The following is a 27,198-nucleotide window of genomic DNA, read 5'->3' on the forward strand; positions in this document are numbered from 1 at the left end:
CCGGACCGGGGCACGAACCCGTGTCCCCTGCATCGGCAGGTGGACTCTCAACCACTGCGCCACCAGGGAAGCCCCCAGACCCTACTTTTTAAAGGTCTCACCCTAGAGCATACCAGGGTAGCAAATAAAATAAACTCATCTTTTCTGGGAAGACAAATCCCTGTAATGCTGGGAGTTTTAGTTCTCCCAAGTTAACCCCTACCCTCTTTTTCAGTATTTTTCCACATTCTTAGAAGGTTTCCCATCCTTAAAATACAACTGTGCCAATAATTTATTTTTTAAAAGAAGTTATTTGTGACATTATGAAAACTTTTCAGAATTTTTTAGTTAAAATACATAATTTACTATAATTATGTTTATAAAAACTTAAGTGTATGGAAAAATAAAACATAAAGCTTACACTATGGTATAAAAGTCCTGTAGCTGGAACAGCTGAAATCCTTGCCGTACTCAATGAATCATTTTTCATTAAAGTTAATCTTTTAACAGCGGGTGTCAGGCAGATTTTTAGAAGCATTCTTCCTTGGTTCAGCTGGCTGTTTTTTAAGGTGATGTATCAAATATCACAAAGGTAATTCACCGTGTAATTAGACTCTGTAATTAGAATCAGCGTCCTTGTCCTTCTGCTGGAATATAAAGAAGGAAAAGTGTAGGTTTAAGGCATTATTTTCTTCAATCTGCAATAGGTAAGTAATATGAAGATGCAATTAGTATATAGAAGCACCTAGATGGCCAGTAGGGACTAAACACGATACTCCAAATCATATAACAAATAAATTGTTTATTTATTGTTTCACTTTTGGTTACAGGGGTATTAATATCTGTTGGGTACAGGACATTTGCCAAACATAGCACAGGCTTATTTTTCATGGTCAGTGTCTCATTTAATCTTCACCTCAACCTAATGAAGTAAGTATTGTAAACCCATTTTACAGATGATGAAACTGATCCTTAGGAAGACTATAGCTTATTCAAGGCCCTGCGGCTGATGGGTCCCAGGACTGTGATATGAATTCAGGTCTGTTTGAAATCCTCATCCTTCTTCGGGTCCACATCAGCAACCTCTGCTTCTCAAATTTAACATCTTGAGAAATCCTAATCTTCCCTTTGACCATACTGTCTTTTTGGTCTGATTTCCAGTTTCCGTATAGCTGATAGCATTAATCTTTTTGATGGTTTTCTTTCAGGAATTACAGTTTGAAAGACTGACCCGAGAGCTAGAGGCAGAACGCCAGATCGTCGCCAGCCAACTGGAGCGATGCAAGCTTGGATCCGAGACCGGCAGCATGAGCAGTGTCAGGTACTGTGCGCAGTGCTCCTCGGGGCTGGGCTTTGAGCTGCCAGTGGAAGGAAATTGTGGTGTTTCTCTTCTCCTTGCAAACCTGGCGGTCGAATTAGAACATTCAGTCAGATAGATGTTGGAAAGGAATTGTAACCAACCCAATTTAAGATGTTCAAAAGGTGTCTGATCTGATTTGTACTTGAAACTCTTCATAAAATGAATGCCTGCCCTGAATGCAAATTATGCATCATTTTACACAAAAAGGAGGCTTTGCATTTAGTCAACTTACTGGAAATGAGGAGATGCCATGTCACAGTCTCTCAGCTTGGTTCTTTTTTCTAAATGATCCAGAGTTGCAGGTTCTGGAAATGAAGGCGAGAAGGTTTTGGTGTAACTTGTATTGTTCGCTAATATACAATGCTAAATTATAAAATTGCTCCTCAGACATCAACCAATGCAATTCCTGTGTGTGAAAGCATTCAAATCCATAGATAGAATGGATTGCTTATTCAGTTAGGGGTTGGTTTGAGATTATGAAATATTTAAAAACAAACTTAGTCACTTGACCACAAAATAAATTATCTGCCTAAGGACCATGTGTTCATATTTAAAAATAGAAGTGTGTGTGTGTGAGTGTGGCATGTGAGTGTGTGTGTGTGAAAGAAACATAAATAAACCTCCGTAAGATGACTTTATTTTTCAAAAATGCATCGTACTTTCCTGTCATCTTGTTCTGTATTGTGGTTTTGGCATGCTACATTTTTAGGGAGGTATATTCGTTAAGGAAACAACAGTTGCTATGGCAAATAAACTCCAGCATTCTAGCGACTTAACACAATAGCGGTTTGTTTCTTATTCATGCAACAGATAGAGGTGGTGGATGCTGGTCAGGGGGCTGCTTCCCTTCCACGCAGTAATTAAGGACCCAGCTTCTCTCTTGAGAGCCCTGCCATCCCCTAAGGCCTCTTGGTCAATTGCATTGTCAATTGCATCACTGCAACCACAGTCCATTGGTGAGAACCAGTCACATGCCCTCTCATAGATGGAAATGGGGCAGGGATTCCTAGTCTTGGCGTCTGTAGCCACTCTGCCTAAGAGGCAGGAACATGAGTTTGAGGGTCTCTTAACCAACTACTGCCACAAAAGAACTAAAACATGCTTGAATCCATTGCTCTTAAAATATTCTATCATTGTAAGATTAATTTGTAGTTGGAATGTTTCCTATTGGAGCTACCTGCCATTAATCTTTTAACATTGTTCTTTGCTTTGTCCAACAGTGATAACCTTTAAATGGAAATCATTGCACCTCTTGTTAGACTAAATTGCTTTGAAATATCATTTTCAGTAGTAAAGCCTTAATTGCGGTATGTTAAAGCCCATCTGCTTTGGCACGCAAGTACCTAGGCTATACTAGCTACAAATAGGCACATTGTAATCTCTTAAACTCATCACAGACTTGTCTGAACATCCATATTGACTAAAGTAGGTTGGACAAGAAAAAGGAGAAGTGAATTGTGTCCACTTGAAATTGTTTTCAGAAGGTGACTGGTTGAAGTTAGTGAGACTAAAGTATGGGGGAAAATAATATTTATAAGTGTGTATTTGATTTAGTACATGTGGTTGTACATATTTGAAGAGCTCTTTTTTAATAGTGAACATTGCCTGAGAAGCTAAGTCTGTCAGATTTTTTTAGGTCTGTAAACTGGTTGAGTTGACATCTACATCATTTGCTTTGAAACCCATTGTTTCACCATTGGTCAGATTACCTTTTCAATTTGTATTCCTAATCTTTCTGTGTGATAACTTTGCATACTCTCCATCTCCATCTTGTATTTTGTTTCACCCCCCTCCAGCCCTTGGTAGCAGCAGGCTTGGGGGACCATGTTGTATCCTGTGTCTCAATTCCCAACTTCTGATTGGATCAGAAATGGATATCTGACCCAAGGGTGATTAATCCAGTAACTGGCCTGCAAGAAATTAGTCTTGTGCTCTTGAGAATGTGAACTAAGTGACCCCAAATCTGTGACATCTAATGGTTTGTGCTAGGAGATGGTGGCCATGAGGATTGGGTGCTGGTGGAAGAATCTGTGGTGACATAGAGTAGTCCAACAGAGACTCTGTGGTTCCTGAAAGTCAGAGACCAGTTTAGTTCCCATTAGGACTGGCTGCATTTAGATGTTGCATCTATTAGATTATTTTTAAATTCTTAAAAACTTTCCTCCTCCCTCATTTGATTTGATTGAGTTGATATCTTTTCTTAGGTCTAATGTTTCATGAATAGAACACATCAGTGAACTGCCAAAGTAGGCAGAAAAATTATCCCATGACACCTTGTGATTATTTATACTGTCTCTTGTATTCCCAGATCACAGCCCATGATACATAATCAATAATTCTGTATTAAATATATATTAAATAATAGTGCTGAGTGCAGATGACTCTGCCTAATTATTTCCCCTTGCCATATAGCTATATATATGTCTTCATCAAGCTTGATTATTTTTGTATTTTGGAAATGTCTAATGTATGAATCTGCATTTGAATAATACAAGAAATTTACTGATATTTCACTGGAGAAAATCCAATGCATACCTTCCACTGTTTTTTTTTTTTTTTTTTTTTTTTTTTTTTGTCACAACCTAGTTGTTTGCTCAGCTTCAGAAATGCACCTTTGGAAATTCAAGTCTTTATTAAGGGTGATAGACTAACCTAGTTAGCACATCAAAGGGGATGTTTAAAAATAAACAAAATAGAATGTAAACAATTTTTGAAAAAGGAGAGCAGGTAAAGAAGTCTGTGATGGTTTAGATTTGTTTTATCTTCTTAGGGATACTAGGGAGGAGTAAGAGGGTTTGTTAGAGGGACTGAAACAGAATCAAATATTTTTCAGATTTTTATATAAGTGGTAAAAATGACTGGTAAATACAGTTTGGTTTTCCTCTGCCTGTACTGGCGTTAGGAAATTGCTCCATCTGATTCCTAAGACCTTTCCTGGTAGTTACACTGACAATTTAAATGTAATGAAAAGACATTATTAGTATGCATTAATAACAGCCAACTTTGTAATAGTCAATCAAATCATAAATGAGAATGCCGAGAATTTGGAGAGGGGAGAATCTGGAGATAGCTATTGTTGCAGCACAAAGCAATTTCTGCATCCTCATATCTAGGGTACAAGTAGCTGCAAATAAGAACACTGTGATCTCTTAAACTCTTCTCAGACTTTTCTAAGCAAATTCATATCATAGCTTCCAGAAATCAGATCAATTAGTGGTTGTTGAAGTGTTATCAGTCTTCTAGAATAGAATTATTGTTGCTTCTTACTGTAGCTACAGTTCCACTATGTCCCTCATCGCCTTTCTCTCTTGGCTTTCCTCACTGGTTTCAGGCCAAACCTTTCCAAGCTCTTGGATCCTCCTTCCTCCTACAAGAGAGTTTGGTTCCCTGGCTTCTCCCTAATTCCCCAGAACCATCCAGATCTGAATCAGGAATGTTATTTATATAGAGGAGGCCCTTTATTTAGGGTCATGACCAAATCCTTCTTGCTAATAGGCTAATAGCCCAATTCCACCCTCTGGCCAGTTGCAACTACTTGGTTCTCACCCATTCCTCAGGCTAAGACCTGTCAGGGAGGTCTTGGTCCAGCAACCCTAGGAGCCACCTGGTCCTCTTCTAGATGGGGCCCTCTGTTGCTCCTGCAAGCCCCAGAGGACTTGCCTGTACCCATGCCCTTGTCATACTCTCTATAGACCCCTGGAACAGCATTCTAACTCATCCCTTTACCTGCATTCTGCCCAAATCCATCCTCCATGTGGAGTGAAATTGATCTACGTAAACACATAGATCAGAACCATGTCTGTGAAGGACCTGTTCCCGCTTCTGCAATTTCATGAATACACCACTCTTTCCCACCTCACGTGGTTATAGGCATGTGATCCCTTCCATCTAGAATATCCTGCTTCTTTTGCCAGGTCATCTCTTCCTGTGGATCCAGTTACCCAGCTCAGGGCTCACATTCTTCTGAATGTCTTCTTGATCTGTTCAAATTGGGGCCAGATGTCCCTTCCTTGGGAGTTATTAGAACTTAACAAAGTTTGGAGTCTGGGACTCTGTTGACCCTTCTAGAAGATCCTTGCTGCAGAATGTTTTAACCTGTCAAAGGACACTGGGGATTTTCTCAAGTGCTACTGAAAATTTAAGGATACCAGACTAGATGCCTTACTCATATCCCTTGATTCCCATGGGCAGCAGGAACATAATGGGAGAGAACTTGAATTCAAGTAATAGTTGGACCTATCTTATGAACTCTTCCTAAAGGAGACCTGATGCTTGGAAGACTGATGATGATGATGCTGGCGATGATTTTGACAAGAGTCGGTCTGGAGCTCAAAGACAATGTCAAAAAATTCAAAGCTAGAGAGATTTGACACATGATAAATTCTCCTTTGCTGGCTTTAAAGATGGAGCTAAAGACGTGGCTAGCAACACACGTGGCTTCTAGATCCCGAGAGTGATTCCCAGCTGACAGACGGCAAGGAGAAGGGGACCTCAGTCTTAGGACCAAAGGGAATTGCATTCCACTCATAGCCTGAATGAACTTGCAAGCAGATTATTCCCCAGAACCTTTAGAAAGGAAAATAGCCCAGCAGAAACTCTGAGGAGAACCTTGTAAGACCCTGAACAGAGAATCCAGCCATGCCACGCCTGAAAAACTTATGAAATTTACAAAATTTACAAAACTTACAAAACTGTTAGCTATAAAAAAATTATATGTTTTCTAAGCTGCTCAGTTTGTGGTAACTAGTTATGCAGTAATAGAAAATGAATACAGTGCTTTTCTATTGGTGGTATTATATATTACAAGCTGAATTATGAAAGTTTTTTAGAGAAAATAAATTTTATTCTATGAGCATCTGTATTCCATTCAAAAGTTTAATTTCTGTTGCCAATTTTATTTTTCATGCATATGCACATGCATTTGGATTCACATATTAAAATAATCTATGGCTTTGATTCTAAGAAGTAGAGGTATTTGAATGTAGAGTGGAGTCATTATTTACTGTAGAATGAGGAAAACTAATAAAGCAATCATCTTTAGCCTTGCCATTTTTATAATATAGATACCCAAGACTCCAATTGGAGTAATATGTGTTTAAAAGACAAAATGTAGGAACTTCCCCGGCAGTCCAGTGGTTAAGACTCTGCCTTCCAGTGCAGGAGACAGGGGTTCGATCCCTGATTGGGGAACTAAGATCCCACATACCAGAGGGGCACAGCCAAAAATTACAAAATGTAATATATGTGTAAAAAATGCTTGCTCCACATTAGAAGATGCTCTTTCTTTCTAGCAGATGAATTATTGAATTTCTCACAAACCAGTTTCTTCAAAAGTCTGCCATATTTTGGAGATTGGGATACAAAAGGAATTAATGTTATAAATGTTATCAAAGGTCATTCTCTTTATTAACTAGCTTCTGTGAGTATGCCAACAGTTTTATAAATAGAGTCTAAAAATCTTTTCCAGACCTACAAAGAAGTCAGGCTTATTTTAGAGTAAATACTGATCTGGTTAAATTAGCAGTGAAGAAATATGTCAAGTAGTCACAAACTTTTGTCAGATGAAATGTATTTATTTAAAAGCATAATTTCTGCATTTTCTTAAGAAGTCATATATGAATGTAATTGTTTTCCAAAGTAAGGCATATTGTGCATTTCTTAATTATCCTGCAGGATATGATTTTGAAACAAGTAGATATTTCCATTTATTCTTTTTAAATAAAGAAGGAAGAAATTTTCCAAAATACTTCATTTTGGAAACCAGACATATTAAATAATTACTTAAAATTTTTCAAATAAAGTTTTTTTAAAATTATGTAGATATTTCTACATATACACACATTCTTAAACAGTCATGTAGCCAAAGGCAAAAAAACACTCAAAGCCATAAGATTCTAGATTCTTACCACCAGTGAATACTTCTGCCATTAAAAACAAAAGAAACAAAAAAAAAAGAAAAGAGCTTTTGAATAATTTTTAGTTTTTAAGAATTTTTTTTTCATTAAATGAAGTTTTTATTTAAAAAACCTGGACAAAAACTGCTGCCTCTTCCTCCCCTGCACTGGGACTTTGTGAGCCTCCGCAGCCACTAGAAGTAAGTGCTGGGCCTCTTGTTTCTTCCCCTCATCTCCAAGTAATTCCCCAAGGACAGAGCCTCAGAGTATATGGCAAAGCAGTGGCCAGCACATAACAGTTCAATCAATGCCGAATGAATAAAAAATGAATGAGTACACAGTACTTTCATTACTGTTCTTATTCTCATTGCTATTTTTTGGGGGGCAAAAATCACCAGTCTTACTATCTATACATATTTCCATCTCTATACATTACATATAAGATATTGTATATTATTCTGACCTTGCCAGATTCCAAAATAGTACTCTGGAATCCAAGGCCTGTTGGTTTGATGTGCTCTGTGGTGTGGAACTGTGGTTGACCTATTCTCATATTTTCACTCTCATCTTAAGAAGATGATGATAATAGTGATAATTTTAACAATAATAATGGTAGTATTTTTGCAGCAATTTCCATAGGCTGGGCACAATATTAACTGTGGTTTATATAGGTCATGCCATTTACTCTTAGTTAACCCTATGAGTTAATAAGTCTTACTTGTATTTCATTTTGTAGATGAGAAAACTGAGATTCTGAGTGAGAAATTGCTTTCCCAACATCCAGCAGCTAGTGACCAGACATTGGTTTTTGAACCCATGATTTTTGAACCCAGGTATCTTTACTCCCCAAGTACACATTTAAAATGCCTCGCTGGAATGCTGTTATTATCATGTCTTAAATGGTGTCTTGAATTATGTTGTAAATAACCATCTAAATGTCTTCAGTCCATTTTCACCCTAGAGGTAAAACGTTTTTGAACTGATTTTCTTCTTCTTCTCTCTCCTCCCCCACGCCCCCTCCCCCACCTCCAATGATTATAGCAGTTTCGAAGTTCTTCATCTGAATATGTTTCTGATTTCATTCTTAATACAAATGACGTAAAGAGTGTCAGTAGTATAGGTTATCATTGCTTTTAAGTGCATCCAAAGTAACTGTTCAGTATTCTCTTGCAAATTGCCAGTGGACAAATTACACTAAGTCTATAAAATACTAGTTATCACATTGTCTTAGTTCAGGCTGCTGTAAGTGAATGCTATACATTGGGTGGCTTACAAACAACATAAATGTATTTCTCACATTTCTGGAGGCTGGGAAGTGCAAGATCAAAGCACAGGCAAATTCACTGTTTGGTGAGAAGCTGCTTCCTGGGTCATAATCTTTATGCTGTGTCATCACATAGTGAAAGGGACACGGGAGCTCTCCAGGGCCTTCTGTATAAGGGCACTAATCCCATTCATGAAGGCTCCATCCTCATGACCTCACCTCCCAGAGGCCTCACCTCCAGATACCATCACACTAGGGATTAGGTTTCACCATAAAACGTAAATTTTGGAGGGACACAAACGTTCATTCTATAGCACAATTAAGCACATTGTTCTAGATTTCTGTGGGTAAGAAATAGTCAACTGTCCTGAGAATTTTATGTAGGTCCTAAAAATATTTAATAGTTATAATTATCTGATATATGTCTTAGGGCAATTATTGTATCTTAACACTTTTGCATCAAATTTGAAGCCTGTCCTCTTTCCAAAGTGAGATATCAACAAACTAATATTAGTTTTACAACTAAAAATTATTAATATACCAAATTTTATTTAGAGGTTTTGCATTGTAAAACAGATTTTTGAGGAAAACTAACTCTAATATATATTGAAATTTAATATTCCAATTGGTAGAAAACTGCAAATATTTATAAATATAGTTAGTCTAGAAGATGCTTCATGTTTTCTTTCATCTCTACAGCATTTTTTTTTCAAACTCATAGATCTGAAAGGTGAAGTTTGTGGCTCCATAAACTGGACCTAAATTTCATCATTGTGGTTTTTTTTTTTTTTTTTTTTTTTTGCTGTACACGGGCCTCTCACTGTTGTGGCCTCTCCCGCCACGGAGCACAGGCTCCGGACGCACAGGCTCAGTGGCCATGGCTCACGGGCTCAGCCACTCCGCAGCATGTGGGATCTTCCCGGACTGGGGCACAAACCCACGTCCCCTGCATCGGCAGGCGGACTCTCAACCACTGCGCCACCAGGGAAGCCCCCATCATTGTGTTTTTATGGTATGGCCTAGCTTTCCTAATTTCTCTGAATTTTACTTTTCTCATCTACACAAATGGGGATAACGCTTTTCAGTAATTTTGTAAAGATTAAATGAGAAATGTAAGTAAACCATCTCACACAGCATCTTGCATGCTGTTACTAGTGAATCATATATGTTTTTTGCCCTGATACAGATAAGTTTTTCACTGAAGTCTCCTTAATTTTTCTGCAAAAAATTATAAAATAGTTCCTCTCACTAGGACTAAAACGATCTATCAGTATAGCACCACTTTTGTCTCTTTCATAATATAGACTAGAGAACCACATGGAAATTGACACAATGAAATGGAAGAAAGCCAAATCAGTTTCCCTTTCACCTGGGGCAATTTAATGTGTCTCTGGACCCACTGCTAGAGCTAGAGATGGGACTTTTGATATTGTGTCATCATCAAAAGGAGAGCAGTAATGCAAGGATAACATATGTATGGCAGGAAATAGTAAATTAAGGTATAGAAGCCAGTGACTCTCTGAATAGATGTGTTTCAAACAGGGAACAGCAAGAGATGAATACATTGACCAAAAGATGCATGCTCATTAGTCTCCTGGTTATATAAAGGTATAAGTGTGTTGAGAAGTAGAACGACCTGTTGTTGAAGGTGTTTGTGTGTCCTCCATTCTGCCTTTGCTCAGATGCCGAAGGTCCAAAAGCTTTTACCAAGTTTACTTAAATTTATATTTGTCTGTTATGCTCATGTCAGAGGACTGGAAACCAGTGATATTTCAACTGACAAAAAAACAATGAGTATTTGATCCACTTAAGAAGAAAGAACTTCAGTTGTCAAGACTGGATGATGAACACCATGAACGCTGTATGTTCAAATTATTAAGATGGAAAGGCAGTCAGGGCATAGCAGGAAGATCATGGTCTTGGCACTGAAACACTCAAGCTGTGACTTGGGACAAGTCATTTGGGTTTTCTGGGCCTCTGTTTCCTCACCTGTAAAATAGGAAACATTGAGCACCTAAGTCTGTTCCAGATGCGTCACTGTGCCCTTCATCTCATTCAAACCTTTCATGATACACAGTAAGTCACGTCTGAATATTTTAACATGGGGACTTTTCTTGGACTTGAATAATAGAGCCAAGTAATTCAGTCGTGAGGATGGCAAGATGTTACCAAATAGATCTGGTGCTTCAGAGGAAGGCAGATAGATGTCTACATGTTTATGTGGGGAGTTTGTTCAATATGGGAACATCTCCAGTTGGGTTATGGCATGGACTTTATATTTGGGAAAACACAGTCTAAAAGAAGTTTGTAAGTATATTGTAAACTGCCTCAGATAGTCTAGGTGTGTTCTACATTGGCTAAAAGCTGGGCGAAAGACAGGTAGCTGGAAGAGAGCTTTTCACACTGAGAGCTCACGTGGACCGGGACTCTTAAGAAGTAAAATCACTGGTTTTATTTATTTAAAAAAAGATGCTTGTGAAAGACTGTATGGACCCAACATGTTAGCAGGCACTCCTTGGCTTCAAAAGTGAATGTGGGGCTTCCCTGGTGGCGCAGTGGTTGAGAGTCCGCCTGCAAATGCAGGGGACATGGGTTTGTGCCCCGGTCCGGGAAGATCCCACATGCCGCGGAGCGGCTGGGCCCGTGAGCCATGGCCGCTGAGCCTGCGCGTCCGGAGCCTGTGCTCCGCAACGGGAGAGGCCACGGCAGTGAGAGGCCCGCGTATTGCAAAAGAACAAAAATAAATAAATAAATAAAAAGTGAATGTGGTGAAGCTCCTGGTCTCCAGGGGGTTACTGTCAAATACAGAGAGAGACACATAAGCAGGCAGAACATGCTGGAACATGTTGGTGCCATGAAGAGAACAGGAGGCCATGCCAGTGATGGTTTCACAGAGGGATATTTGTGTGTCGAAGATGTGAAACATTGGCAGGGAAAGAACTGGGATAAAGGCATTGCTCAGAAGGAAAGTACAAAGTCAGAAAGACAAGGGTGGATAGGAATCAGTGTGGTTGGTATAGTGAGCCCATAGATGGACTGGTGTTGATTAAGGGTGCAGACAGACAGGACCATTTGGTGAGCAGTCAGGCTAGAGACTTTGGGTTTTGTTGAGTGGGCGATAGAACATGGAAGACGGTTCTCCCCAAGGAAGTGATATTCTGGAAGGAAGCATTGGTTCTGCCAGCTGCGTGGAGAATGGATTGAAGCCCATGGAGGCTGGTGACAGCCACATAAGATGCTAGCCTCTGTGCAGGAGATGGGTCATAAAACTGAAAGCAAGGTCATGAGCACTTGACAGTGGTTTCAGAGTTAGAGTTGGGAGGGTCTGGAAACTCACTTGTGTCAAAGGAGACAGAGCAGGATTGCAAAATTACTATTTTTTTTTTTAACTTAAACATTTGGGTAGGCTAAGCCAACACTGTGAGCTTAGCTCCAACACAACCATTGCCTATTTTCAACAAGGAACCTTTGATTTTTTTATTTCATGGTATGTGAATGTATGCTAATTCCCTTTTATCCAGGAGAAGCTATCATAGAATTTTAAATTTAAGAGATTGCTGCGTTAGCAGCAGGCAGCAAAGATGTTGCCTAATTTGTTGACAGTAAAGTGGTATTCATAAGCCCCAGTCTTCGGAAACATCTGTTTGTTTAGTACCTCAAGAGCTGAGGAAGTTTAAAACTTGTCACAAATTGTTGCTTCGTCTTACACACTTATTTGAGAATGTAACTCTCAGCAAGATTTTATTGAAAAGATCTGTCCAAGGAATTGACTGCCAGCTTTACCCCAAATCTAGCAATTAACCTTCTCTTTCTGATGTGTAGATGATGGTCTCCACCTGTTGAGACTCACTGTCATTTTGACATTCCTCATTTAAGGTAAAGAGTTCATTCTGTCTTTCGGGATTCTTGGATTGCCTGTCGTATCATAAATGCCCAAGAAATACTGAAGCTCTAATGTTTAGGAGGTGGTCCGGGTGGTGTTTAAGACAATGCAGTTTGGAACCGGTAAGTTTTGGCTTTGAATCTTCGCTCTGCCTATTGCTAAGTGTGTGACATTGGGAAATATACTAGTCCTCTAGAAACTCAATTTATCTGCCTGTAAATTGGGGCGAATAGTACTTATCTGAGATGTTGGTTATAAGGATCAAATGTGGAAAAGTGTTTAAAATAAATAACATAGTGTTTGTCACTGAGAAAATATTTGATATATGTGGGCTGGTCCTCTTAATGAATTAATTGATTTTTATAAATATTATAATTATGACTCACTTGTCACGTGCACAAGTAGATAGGAAATGCCCTCATCTTCATAGAGCACTGTTATTTGTTTATACCCTTCCTTCTTTTTGTTTTATTTAGTGGATGATTATGATGATATCAAATTAACTGAAGACAGTATTCTGACTGTCACAATTTTCTGCTAGGGACACCACAGTATGGTGATATTCTTGAATTAATGTGTGAGCAGTATGTATGTGATCATATAGCCACGATGTACTGAAACATCACACTGTTTGATATGGTCTCATAACCATAAAAATTGCACTTGCCTCAGGTGGACAGTTGCTCAAGTCACTATAATTTTGAGTGTCTGTGTCCTACTGTTATTAATAAGCTCATTTAATGCCTTTGTAACCTGGTACTAGAAAATAATTTTACCAAAGAGATGAAGGTGGGAATAGAGAAATTCCTCAATGTTACTGAAACACTGGAATTGTTAGCACTGTTTTAAAGCCTTTTGGGGTCTTTGAGGGACTGTGGAAGCTAACAGTATCCCTCTGGGATTTGTGTCTAAAAGCTGAGGTCTGCCTATCTAGTTCCCAAATCAGAGAAGTGTTGCCCTCAGCCATGTGAGTGGGTTGCTAGGGCCAGTGAAACAAGGACAAGTCTATAAGAACATGGGTTTGTGGAGTCCTCTTTTAGGACAGGAAGGAGTGCAAGATCTCATTCATCCATTCATTCATGGCTTCGTTAAACACACATAAATTATGGCCCTACTATGTGTCACACAATGTAATAGACACTGGGAGTACAGCTCTGGATGAGAAAAGCACATTGCCTGCCCTCAGGTAACTTAGTCTTCATGCTGCCTTAGGGATGTTATTTAGGATAATAGCAAGATCTTTCTCTGCTGTCCTAGTGTCTATAGCAAGATGTCTATCAAGCTAACCTTCGTGTGTGTGATCAACCACTTAATATGGAGATAACGCAGCAAATGCAAGAGCGAAACTCGAGACAGAATTAAGTTAGCTCGATTCTATTTAAACTGCCCTTTGGGGTGCGGGTACAGAGATTTATTTTAAGCTTGAACCTGACCATTTCAAACACTTCTTATATTTGGCTAATGAACTAGCATTCCAGAGGGAGAAAATTCATCCGAACTTAGTTTCCTGTGCAGCTCTAGAGTCAGAACAAAGGAATAATAAACTAATGAAGAAATAAAGCTCCGTAGGATATTTGAAAGTTTTTAGAGAAATATTAAAAACTTCAAAATAAGGGAATTTTAGGAAATAAGATATAAAGGAATCAGCAGTGTTTCTGCCAGGGGTTTGAATTCATCATGTTTCACAGATTTCACTGGCATCATTATTCCCAGGGAGAATTCTTTCATGTTAAGTCAGAAAAGCACAAAACCAAATAAAACTCTGAAATGCTAATTGAACACAATGATAAAATAAGGTACTTCCAAATAAAAGTATTCTATTAAAATGGACTGATAGCTTATTTTTTAAATGTTATCATTGATTCATAGGGCTTTAGTTATGAAGTGAATTTTTTTGAGATTATGCTTTACAAATGATTCTCAGAAAAATCTTATACTTTAAGATAGTGGTATATATAGTATAATGAAATATATGATATATACAATGGAAAATATGTGGTATGTTTACATGGATGTTTTCAAAAATGCCACAGCTCTACTGAGGAAATAGAATTTGACCAATGGTTGTTCGAGATGCTTTTCTGCCTTTCTTTAATTGCCTGCCTCACCGTCTTAGAGATAAACACTAAACTGAATTTTCATGTTTATTCATTCCCTTGGATTTCTTTGTATTTTCCCACATGCAAACATCCAGATATGCAAAATATCATTTGGTTGGCCTGTTTTTGTTTTTTTGTGTGTTTTTTTAATTAATTTATTTTTAGCTGCATTGGGTCTTTATTGCTGTGCGCGGGATTTCTCTAGTTGCGGCGAGTAGGGGCTACTCTTCGTTGCGGTGTGCAGGCTTCTCACTGCGATGGCTTCTCTTGTGTGGAGCATGGGCTCTAGGCGCGCGGGCTTCAGTAGTTGTGGCTCACGGTCTCAGTAGTTGTGGCTCGTAGGCTGTAGAGCACATGCTCAGTAGTTGTGGCGCATGGGCTTAGTTGCTCCGCGGCATGTGGGATCTTCCCAGACCAGGGCTCGAACCCATGTCCCCTGCATTGGCAGGCGGATTCTTAACCACTGTGCCACCAGGGAAGTCCAGTTGGCCTGTTTTTGAATCTTACATAATTATGTTACATATTCTTTGCAACTTGCATTTTTTTCACTCAACCGTCTCTTTTGCAGATTTATTCATATCGATATAGGCGCTTGTAGTTCATGAATTTTTTTTTTTCACTGATGCCTCCTAGTTCATTATCTGACTGTGCCAAAAAGCATTTATCCTTCCTCCTGAGAAGAACATTTGCAGAGTTTGCAGGGTTTGCTTTTTGGAAACATATGGCTTGGGACATGGTTGTGTGGGACTCCTAGTGTAGGTGTGCATGTGTTTCTTTTGGGCACGCACAGGGCAGCCCTGGCAGCCTTGCAGGATTTGAACATCTTCAGCTTCCTTTATAAAGTCAAAGAGCTTTCAGAAGTAACTGTACAAATTTACGGTCCCATCAGAGATGACTAATCCTTTGCTCCATATACTCAGCAAAAACTTGCTACTTTCCAAGTTTTCTTGGCCCTTTTGTTGCAAATCTGGTGGCTTTGAAGTTGGCATCTCCCTACCTTCTGCACTAACAGGACTTTTTACATATTTATTAGAGATTTGTGTTTATTTTTCCATTAAATGCCTATTGATGTCTTTTACACATTTTTCTGTTACTGGTTTTCCTTTTTCTTAGTTATTTTAATTCTCAGTATATTTGGACACTCATTTTCTGTTAATTTAATGTGTTTACCACCATGTTCTTCCAGTTTGAGCTTTTTCACCTTCTTATGGTGTCCTCTGATGAACAGAAGGGCTTATTTTAGTTTTGCTAGATTGATCAGTCTGTTTTCTTTAGGATTCATGCTTTTTGGAATCTTGCTTAAGAAATCATATCTACTAAAACAACATTAAAACAATTTCCTAAGTTTTTTGGGTTTTTTTTGGCTCTGCCACGCAGCTTGTGGGATCTCATTTCCCTGACCAGGGATTGAACCTGGGCCACAGCAGTGAAAGCCCGTAATCCTAGCCACTGGGCCACCAGAGAACTCCCTATAGCTTCTTATATTAAAGCCTTTTTTTTTTTTTTTTTGCGGGTACGTGGGCCTCTCACTGTTGTGGCCTCTCCCATTGCGGAGCACAGGCTCCGGACGCACAGGCTCAGCAGCCATGGCTCACGGGCCCAGCCACTCCGTGGCATGTGGGATCTTCCCAGACCGGGGCACGAACACGTGTCCACTGCACCGGCAGGCAGACTCTCAACCACTGCGCCACCAGGGAAGCCCTATTAAAGTCTTTAATTTGCTTGTAATTGATTTCCTGGTTGTGTTTTGGTTTTTGATTTTGTTTTTTTTTTTTTGGAGGTGGGCGCCTGGAAAAGGTAGAGATTCAGTTTATTTATTTTTTCATGTAAATAACTAATTGTCCCAATACCTGCTATTGAGTAGATTGTCATTTGCTCCATGAGCTTAGAATGCCATCTCTATCATATGTCAGATTTTCACATATGTGTGGTCTACTTCTGGGATATTGGAGGAAATTATAGCTTTGTTATTTTAAGTCTTCCTATTCATGAACCTGATGTCAATCCATTTTGTTTACTGTCTTTCAGTGAAGTTTATACGTTTCTTCTTAAAGACTTAGCACTATTCTTTTTTTCATTCATGCTTAGGCCCCTTAGAGTTTTCGTTGCTCTTGGAAATGTTATCCTTTTTATAAGGTGCAACTTCTAAGAGCTTCTTTTTATATAGAAATGCAATTGATTTTTATGTATTGATCTGATACCAAGCAAACTTGCTAAAAACTCTTTAAGTATTTCTGTAATTAGTTTTTAGATTCCTTCAGGGTTTTTATATGAGTAACCTGTAAAGATTACTATATTCTGTTTTCTTTTAAAATCTTTTAACTTTCATTTCGTTTTGTTTTCTTTTTGTACTGATAAGAAGTGGGCAAGGCTAGGCAACCTTTTATTTAATGGAATTCCTTTATCATTACAAGAATTGCTGCAGGTGTTTTTAAATAACAACTTTATTGATATATAATTCATATACCATTCAATTAAAATGTAAAAGTTAATGGGTTCTCGTATATTTATAGGGTTTTACAGCCATTACCACAGTCAGTTTTAGAACATTTTCATCACCCCAAAAAGAAACCTCATACCCTTCTCAGCCCTGTAGATTTGCCTTTTCTAGACGTTTCATATAAATGGAATCATGCCATATGGGGTCTTTGGGGATTGGCCCTTTTATCTAGCATAGTGTTTTCAGTGTTCATCCATGTTGTGCCATGTATCTGTATGTCATTTCTTTTTTATTGCCCAGTAAAGTTCAATTGAATGGACATAACACACTTCATCCATTAACCAAGTGTTGGACATTTAGGTTGTTTCCAATTGGGGGATATTATGATTGGGCTTCTGTGAACACTCATGTACATATCTTTGTGTGCACAAATGTTTTCATTTCTCTTGGGTGTATAGCTACAAGTAGAATTGCTGGGTCATGCTATATCAATACAGTTTTTTAAAAAATAAACTCAATTTATATAGTTAAGGTCTTTCCTTTTAATTCCTAGTTTGCCAAGTGTTTTATCATAAAGAATTATTAAATTTTAATTGTTACAGATATCACTAGCTCATTCATTTTTGATGCTGAGTAGTATTCCATTGTATGAATGTAGCACAATTTATGTGTTCATTCGCCTGTTGATGGACATTTGGGTTGTTGATAGTTTTCGCTATTTACAGATGAAGCTGCTATGAACAAGTCTTGTACACAAGTCTTTGTATGACATATACTTTCTTTTCATTCAGGTAAATATCTACATGCAGAATATCTGGGTCATATGGCAGGTGCATGTTTAACTTTCCAAGAGAATGCCAAACTGTTTCCCAAAGTAGTTGTACCACCTCCAATCCTATGAGTGGCATATGAGAGTTCTATTAAGCTATTTCTAATATGCTAATTTAAATTATGTTTTTCATTTCTCTAAGTTCAATTTGTTCTCATTCATATTTGCTTTGACATATTGGATCCTCTCTTTTAAGTTTCAATTTCAAAGTCCCCTTTATATCTTTAAGCATATTAAGTATGGGTTTTTTTCATATTCTGAATCTGATAATTCCACTGTCTTCAATCTTTGTGGATTTTATTCTTCTGCTTATTGGTTCTAATTAATATGGCTCATAGGGACTTACTCATTCTGCTGTTTGAGATTTCTGATTGCAGGTTCATGTTCCTAGGAGCTTATGTGTGGGCATTATATAAGGTCTGAGTTTAAAGGTGGTCCTCCAAGGAAGATATGTCATTTCTTCTGCCAAGTATGAGAAAGCATGACTTAAAAGCACTTTAATACGCTGAAAACTGTTAGTCCTGGTTGCCTCTAGGGAAAAGGACACGGTGCCTGGAAGAAGGGATAGGGATAGATAGGACGCCATATACTCTTTCCTCTCTTGCGTTTTAAACCACGCAGATGCTTCAGTAAAGACATTTGCAGCAAATATGACAAAATGTTAATCTCTGTTCAGAGGTGGGTGCATGGATGATCTGTTCTATTATCTTCTGTACTTTCATGCTTATTTGAAACGTTTCATAATTAAAATTTAAAAATAAAAAAAAAGCACTTTAAACTAAATTATTCACCTGAATTTGGAGAGAGCATCACAAGTAGTATAAACCTGGCATTAAACTCAATTGAGTAATGACTTCTATTTTTTTTAATTAATTTTTATTGGAGTATAGTTGCTTTCCAATTTGTGTTAGTTTCTTGCTGTACAGCAAAGTGAATCAGTCATACATATATCCACTCTTTTTTCGATTTCCTTCCCATTTAGGTCACCACATAGCATTGAGTAGAGTTCCCTGTGCTATACAGTAGGTTCTCATTAGCTATCTATTTTATACATAGTAGTGTATATATATGACTTTTCTATCTTGTAATGCCTGTGATTCTCCTCTGTGTTTAGATTGAGCTGATAAATGATACATATCATACTTGTTTTAATTGCTTCAGTACATACTTGTGGCTTTAAACAGAAGTTGTTGACATCATCCATCTTTTTATCAATGAATGAATGAATGAGTAAAACACAACAAAATAAAGCAAAGCAAAGCAGAACAACAGTAAACCTCCAAACTATTTAGTTATTGCAAACATGAATTTTACAAGTGATGTAGGGCTGTTTTTATTTGTCAGTGTTCGGTTAAAAGAAGTATCTTCTGCCCTAAACCCCATCTTCCTTACATCACAGAATGCTTCTATATGTGGAGGACACTTACTTTGAGTGGAGAGCATACCTCATTACCTTTCTGATCAACCCCTACTCTATTTCTATGTAAAGAAGCATTATTATGAGCCTGGAATATTCGAAGACTTAATCTACATAGAAAATGATAAGAGGACCCTGCCTGTTTTGACTGTCCCTGAATAGGTTAGACCCAAAGTTAGACCCGAAAAGAATTCAGTGATTTGACTGCAGATGATTGAACAGCCTCATAGGCAAAAGAGGATTTCACTTACTTGAGACACCTGTTTGTAACCCCAGAGCACAGTTAGATGAGGTATACACATGTTTGTCCGAGTTCTACAGATGCCAGACAATTACGTATCTTGCCTATTCTGAGATTTTGATGTGAAAAATCCAGTGTCAATAAATGAAAGAACTAGAATTCAGAAATAAAGGGCAGGAACAGACTGTACCCTATCCCAAATGTTTCGCCTCTGTTTCCCATTGCTGTGGGTTTTGCAGGACACACATAAATCTGAGGTAGGGTGATGCATTATTGAGGCTTTGTCATTTTCCAGAAAAGGCATGGGTTTTGATCCACACACAAAGAGTGAAGAATGAAAATGGAAGCCACCATTTTCATAAGTTTATTGAGAAATTGCCATTTCTTTCAAAGGTATAATTATAATAACTTGACTGGATTATAGGCCTTCTTAAGTTTATTTGTAAATACATAATCATTTCATCACCTTTCCATTACTTAAATAAGATAATATAGCAAAAGAATTTTTAAATGGTAAAATCCAACATAAATGAAAGTTGTTATGGATAGTAATAACATATTTTGCATCACTAGCTGCTATACATCCCCAACTTATGTTGGCCGCAGTAGCCATCAAATTGTTTATTTTAAAACTAAACAAAGTTAATACTCAGAATTCTCATTTTGAGAGTTTACTCAGAGAATGAGCAGAAAAATCTAGAACGTCAAGAGAACATTTCAGATAATGGATAAGTGGAGTCATTATTTTACAATTATCCATCAATTTACCTTTCCCTCAAAAGAAGGTGGTATCCACCAAACAGTAGGATTCTGCAGCATGATATGGGTGAGGGGTTAGAACTTGACCCAGTTCATTATCGATTATGAGTATTTACTGATTCCAAGATTTAAGACTATTCTTTTGGGTTTCCTCTGAAGCTGAAGTGAGCTGCAAGACAAGAGACTTTGAACGCAGCTCATTTGAAGCTGGAGCCGTGTTATACAGGGTGCTGTCGATTTGTAGAAATATTTGGTCAAACTTATGAGATTGCTAATATCCAGCCCCTTGACCCACAGCCATAGTAATTTCATATGGTTCAGCTTCTGAGAGAGGGTGATCCCACTAGAGAGACTAGCAAGTGACAGTGCCGTGAGAGTCCCTGTGGATGCTGACCGGATAGCATCAGCTGAAGAAGGCTGAGATCTCCACTGGCCATTGGTGTCATCCATGGCTTGCTGATTATGTCAGTGTTATATCCAGGAGATTCTTGCACTTGGCTCATCTAGACCACAGACCTGTACTGATGGTCCCCCAAACAGCAACAGTACAGAGTGACTCAGAAGTCACTAAGCCCCTTGTAATTGACAAGTTAAAATAGGTGATCAGAAGAGAGTTGGAGTCAATGCTTCCTTCATTAGGGCTGAGAGCTCTTAAGACTGAACAGAACTGAACCAATAAGGCAAACCCTTGGCTGGGTCCTGGGCCTCAGAGATGGGTGAGCTCTTTCCCAGAGCACCAGCCCCCCGGAAGGAGTAAGAACTCAAGTGTGGGTGCACTCTGTAGTCAACTAGAGCAACTTCCAAGTCAAAGAACCGTCTTCACATGCACTCAATGTTTGATGAATCCTGTGTCTCACGTCTGCCGTGAGGCGCACCCAGAGAGCAGTGACCTTGACATTTCCACCTTGGACTGCCCCCAAAGTCTGAACATCAGACATCAAAGAGCACTGCACACTTGTAAGCTGAATTGACTCGAAGTATATCTTACGCATTGAGGAAGCAACAATTAATGTTATAAGCAACAATTTTAATTAACTTTAATAATGATAACTTAGGGATTTTTTAAAAAATTGAATGTACACGCTACACATCATTTTTATAAGAAATACGGTTTTTGTTGATTCCATTTAAATCTTATCATAGACAGCCAGGTGAAAAATCTTACTAGTGAACTGGAAAACTATTGAGAATTGTTTATGAGAACTTTGTCATTAAAAGTAATATCCTGTGACTTGTTGGAGAGCTCTACAAAACAGAATACATGGGCCTAAGTGTTCCCAGCCAGTCTGATTAGGAAAGAGCTCTTCACAAAAAATAACTAACAAGACACCAAGAAATAGATAACTTACATTTCCCTTCATTAAGCATCGATATCTCAAGTAGAATGCCATTGAGTAACGATAGAATATATAAAGTTGATCAACTGCCAAGATACTGGATTTCTTAGCATCCAGACAGTGTTATGAAAATAGCAGAAGCAGCAGCCTTAATGGCAGCAATTAATCTTGGAAATTAAGATCAGGAAAAAAATTATTGTAATAAATCTCTTTGCCCTATTTATGCAGCATTCTTTTATAGGCTAAGAATACTATTAAAGATAGTGGGCATTGGCTAAATGAGCAAAGTGTTACATTGATAAAAGTTGAAATGAGTTTAAGTTATAGCTGGGCTTCCTTTGAATGAGCATTGCTTAGTGACAGAAAATTATTACACAATCAGCACAGATGTGTATGCTTTGCTGGGTGTCCTGCAAAGAGCGTGCAGTTTTCTTCCTTTCCCCCCACGCTTCTGTTAGAGGAAAATCCTGACTTCTAAACAATTCCATTACAATTGGGAACTGAGTTTATGTAACTGTGGTGTAATTCGAGGTTGTGGTCAATCTTCCAGTCTCAGGGAAGGAACTGGTTTATGGACACACTGCTACTTTGCTATTTGGAATAAACCAGTATGAGCATGGATCACCTGTTCCAAAAGGGTGCTCATGCGGGAAGAGTTTCTTCAAATTCGGTTCAGGGTGAATCCCACAAATGGTAGATAGGCTCTGGAGTGGCTTCAGGATATTCTAGGAATACTGCCGGTGAGTATAGAGAGTCTTAAATTAGTGATTAATGAGCTCAGCAGTAGCACTTGTGATTCTACACGCTATAATATTATCTTCCAGGAGAATATAATGGAGAAATATTTATAAAAGTTTTATGAATATGTATTTAAACAGATTGCTTTTACTTTACTTTTCTGTAGGAAGTTAAGATATGCTTTTCATAATTGTATTTACTAAAAATTATGCTGTTAGTATGTATCCTACCTTTCTTCTTGCTCTTGGGAGAGTACCATCCTGTATTCCCACTACAAGAGTTCTCATTCCCCCAACCTAAGGGCGACTATCTTTATCATCTGGTCGTTGCCTTTCTTTTCCATGTCAAAATAGAATGAAAAGGAAATGGCATTTTAAAGGTAACTATTAACTCTCTTTCTATAGGATACTAATGCCCAACTCAAAAGAATCATTAAGCATTGACTTATCATTTATTAATCATTTAATATCTGAGAATGAATGGATTTTCAAAACTATGAGTGCTATGTGTGAGTCCTATTCAATCCTGTAACATTTTTTTATTAAAATAAAGTTTTTAATACTGGTATTTGCTCTTAATTTTGTGTGGCATTATAACAGAAAGGAAAATTTTAACATTATATTTTAGTTATCTAGTTTGTTAACCTGAGGATGGATTTTGTCTCAGAATGCCTAAGATTCACAGAGATCATTAATTAATGTTAAAGATGCCTGGGTCAGCTATACTCTAGGTAGTGCTTTATAGCTGTTAACCAACCTTTCCCTCACCACCTCAAATTAATTAATCCATAAAAGAAAACTGGAAAACCGTTGGGAATTCATATCTGTAAAAAGGGTCAGTGGTATATTCTGCCTTTATCCCAGTGGTTTGCAAACTTAAGAGTGCATTGGAATGACCAGGAGGCTTATTAAAAGACTGATTGCTGTCCCCTTCTTTTCTGATTCAGTTGGTCATGGATCAGGCCCACGAGTTTGTAATTCTAAGTTCCCAGGTGATGATGATACTGCGGGTCTGAGGACCATACTTTGGGAATCACTGCTGTCACCCATTAAATGCATTTTGATGTAATTAGCTCTATATTTATTGAGTACTTACTATGAATCAAGGGCTCTTGTGAGCGCTTTGCATATAGAATTGCATTTAATTCTTACAACAAGCCCATGAGGGAGTTTCTTGTCTTAGCCCTGTTTTATGGATGGGGTAATGGAAAGTCATAGAGTTCAAGATACTTTTCTAAGTCACCTATGCAGTAAATGGCATACCTGGGATTTAAGCCCAGTAATGAAGGTCCAGAGTTCATGCTTGTAACACCAGGAGAAAGTGATCTTTGTAGGTCAACCCTTTCATATATTTTACTAATGGTGTAATTTTCACACTGCACAGTTTTCATATTCCACCAATTCCATTTTTTCTGAGATGGGTCAAGCATGGAAATACCATATTTTTTTGATACTATTCTGTGAGATTACAGATGCAGTAATGCTTTTTGTTTCCCTTCAATCTATAAATACTCAAGGAATAAACAACGAAAAAAGCTGCCTCTTACAAGATTACACTTGTAAAAAATGCTCATGTTATAATGGACAGTAATGAAAGCAGGGTAAGAAATTTCACACTCGGCATGATACTACCTATGGGGAAAAATTATGTATAGGAAACAAACAAATTTGAGAAGAAAATACACCATAATCCTAACACACACACACAAGGGAGTGTTGCTGTATGTTAGTTGGGGTATTTTGAAGCCTGTTTTATCCCATAGCAGGCTGTTTCTTTGACAAGGCAGTATAGTTGAGTAGATTGAGAAAGTGAAATTGTTTTATTAGAATTCCTTTTGTATATCAAATTAGTGCAGATTAATGTACCATAGAAGTAGATGTAGTCATCTTTACTGTTTTAAGTGTTTAAGAACCAAAGTGAGAGCAGGGAGAATGGTTTGTTAGAAAAGTCTTTGAGGAAAAGATAGCTTATGTGTTTCTTAGAATATTGAGACCACAAACATCTAACAACCTACTAAAGAGGGAGGCATCACTCCCATTTTCAGACAAGGAGCCTGAGACTCTTATTTTAAATGCATGTTGCCATTCATCTGTCGATGTGGTAGATATGCACAATGGAATATTCCTCAGCCATTAAAAAATGAATGAAATAATGCCATTTGCACTGACATGGATGGACCTAGAGATGACCATACTAAGTGAAGTAAGTCAGATAGAGAAAGACAAATACCATATGATATCACTTATATGTAGAATCTAAAAAAAAAAATTAATGCAAATGAACTTATTTACAGAACAGAAATGGACTCACAGACATAGAAAACAAACTTATGGTTACCAAAGGAGAAAGGGAGAGGGATAAATTAGTAAGTTGGCAATTAAAACTTATACACTACTATATATAAAATAGATGAGCAACAGAGACCTCCTGTGTAGCAGAGGGAACTATACTCAATATCTTGTAGTAACCTATAATGGAAAAGAATCTAAAAAAAAATAGATATATGTATATGTGTGTGTATAAAACTGAATCATTTTGCTGTACACCTGAAACTAACACAACATTGTAAACCAACTATATTTCAACAAAAATTTAAAAAACAAAAAACCCAGCATCTAAATAAATAAAGCATGGTGCCAGGACTCTGGCAAAGAATCAGCCCTGGGGTCTCTCGGCCTCCGACCCCTGTGAGCTACATCGTTTCCTAACTCCTTCCAAGAAAATGGGACTCTAGTGCCTCCCAAGCCTGGGAAGCTATGGTGGTTGCAGGTATTTGCAACAGCTTTGTGTTAGGAGTCCAAGCTGACTCTGCTCAGCACAAGACAGGCCAATAAATCGTGAGAGGAGGCGCTGAGGCAAGGAATATGACTTTATTGGGAGAGCCGGCAGACCAAGAAGATGGACGATTAGGGTCCCCCAAAACCATCTTATCGGAGACTAGTTACTTGGCTTTCAAAGTGAGGTGCCGGGGGTTCAGGAACATCATCTCTTGGGAGCTTGTCAGACACGCAGAATCTCAAGGCTCTGGGGTGATGTCAGTACACATCAGGGCTTGAGAGGATGTTGACGTGGGGAGGGGAGGCCTTTGCCCAGAAGGGAAGCTTCCTGGTCCCCCAGGAGAGCTGGAGTTGTCTTGGAAGCCAGGGCTCAGCCTCCGGGCTCCCGCTAGACCTCTGTGGTTTGGTCAGGGCTAAAGGGTGCTGGTTGCCTGAGGTCCCAGCAGCTTTTGCTCGTGATTCCCAGTGGATCTGCTGGAAACATGTTCTCCTTTGGCAGCTGTGGACCAGCAAGTCCCATCCCAGGTGGAAGGAGTCCTGAGTCTTAAGTCCCCTTAAGACTTCAGGGACTGTTCCTGAGTATGATTTTTGCAGGGCTCTTGAGGGCTATTATATACATATAAGCATGGCTGATTATGTTGTTCCCTATTAAAAATGCTTATCCATTTAGGCATTAAAAGTCTTGCATTTGATGCGAGAATTCATGTCAATTCAGTATTTTTAGCAAAGCTAGTGACTCTTTGGCATATGGATGTGAGCTCTCCTAGACTGCTTTTAGCTCTGAGTGTCTTTGTGATGAACCTGCATTACCGCCTTTCCCCTCCTTGGGCCCCCGGGGGCTGCACTTCACCGTGAACACTAGTGGCTGGTGTTTCCACTAATTGCCTTATCATTTCATAAAGAGGCATTAATTGCTCACATAATTTCCTCTTTTTCTCTGAATTGCATGTTCCTTTTATGCAAAATGACTACTTCAAATGCTTTGCTATCCCCCTCCCTCTTTTTTTTTTTTTTTTTTTTCCCCTGTCATAAGAGAACAACAAGCAAGCCTTGGGTGGCTTTGGAAGCCAGCATCCAACTCATCCAGCATCCTCAACATTTACTCTATGAAGTAGTGCTTAAAGTTTGTTTCCTGAGCTAGCATGATTTTTTTTTCTTTTTTATTCTATTTTGAATATATAGAAATAATTTGAAATGATAGAACATAATATTTTTATACACGGTGGTTTTCTTATTTCCCGTTCATTTCATCAGTTTCATACCATATTGTCAATAGTTCTGTTCTCTGTAGACTCTTCACCCCAACTCACATACGTACGTACAATACACACACACACACATATCAGTAATCTCCATAGAGTCTACAGAGCAAGGACTATGTTTGTTTTAATATTTTCAGCCCCTGGCAAGGTGGATACCCTGCATTGTTGCTCAATAGCTCAATAAAATTTGCTTTTTAGTTCAAAGGTCTTAAATATCCTTTTGAGTAGGTATTTTAAAATGTTGAGATTGAAATTGTCTTGTAGAATGCTGTCTCAAAAGTAGTTGGAGATGAAAGAGCTTACGTTCCTAATAAACGCTCGCGTCTTTCAGGCCGGGGTCCCCAGGAAGCTGACTCTGACATGAAAAATAGCATACAGGAGGCTTCTTGGGGTGCTCTTGGGGTCAGCACTGCTCAAGGGAAGGGAAGGGAACAGGACACTGGCCAGGACAGAGGGAGAAGTTGGGCTGTGGTACTGTCACAACAGAGGCTCCTGCCGACCTACAGGAGAGCTGCAGGGCTTGCTTGGGGTAAGGGGGCTGGGCCTACATATCCTCACACCCAACCAGTCAAGGGTTGTAGGCTGCTCTGGAAGGGAAGGGAGCATGATTCTTGGGCTGAGCCAACTTCCCAGGGGGCTGACAGCTGAGGGTCCTCTGGCAGCTGGGGGAATAGATCCTTCCTGGGAGGGATCTGATCATAGCACCCACCCCAGTTAGTAGATCTTGTAATAACGTCACTGGACCTGATTTAGTGGACAAGCAAATCAATGATCAAAATCATTGTTAAATGACATTAATTGTAATCTTTGGTGACAACAGCAGAATATAAATTCCTATGTGGCGACCTAAATGGGAAGAAAATCCAAAAAAGAGGGGATAGATATATATGTATAGCTGATTCACTTTGCTGTACAGTAG

At 38.6% G+C, this 27,198-nt stretch overlaps 1 protein-coding gene across 2 annotated transcripts in view; it reads left to right on the forward strand.

Moving 5' to 3' along the window:
* CTNND2 (catenin delta 2) overlaps positions 1 to 27,198 on the forward strand; it is a gene marked incomplete at its 3' end in the record, with an annotated part of 926,199 nt that overhangs the window by 329,384 nt on the left and 569,617 nt on the right. For both annotated transcript variants that reach the window (XM_082837425.1, XM_082837426.1), the window contains exon 3: positions 1,188 to 1,300. In XM_082837425.1, coding sequence (XP_082693551.1) covers positions 1,188 to 1,300 — 113 coding nt within the window. The remainder of the gene's footprint in view (positions 1 to 1,187; positions 1,301 to 27,198) is intronic.

Source organism: Leucopleurus acutus, assembly GCF_964270905.1.
Source record: "Leucopleurus acutus genome assembly, chromosome: 3".
Taxonomy (NCBI): Eukaryota; Metazoa; Chordata; class Mammalia; order Artiodactyla; family Delphinidae; genus Leucopleurus; species Leucopleurus acutus.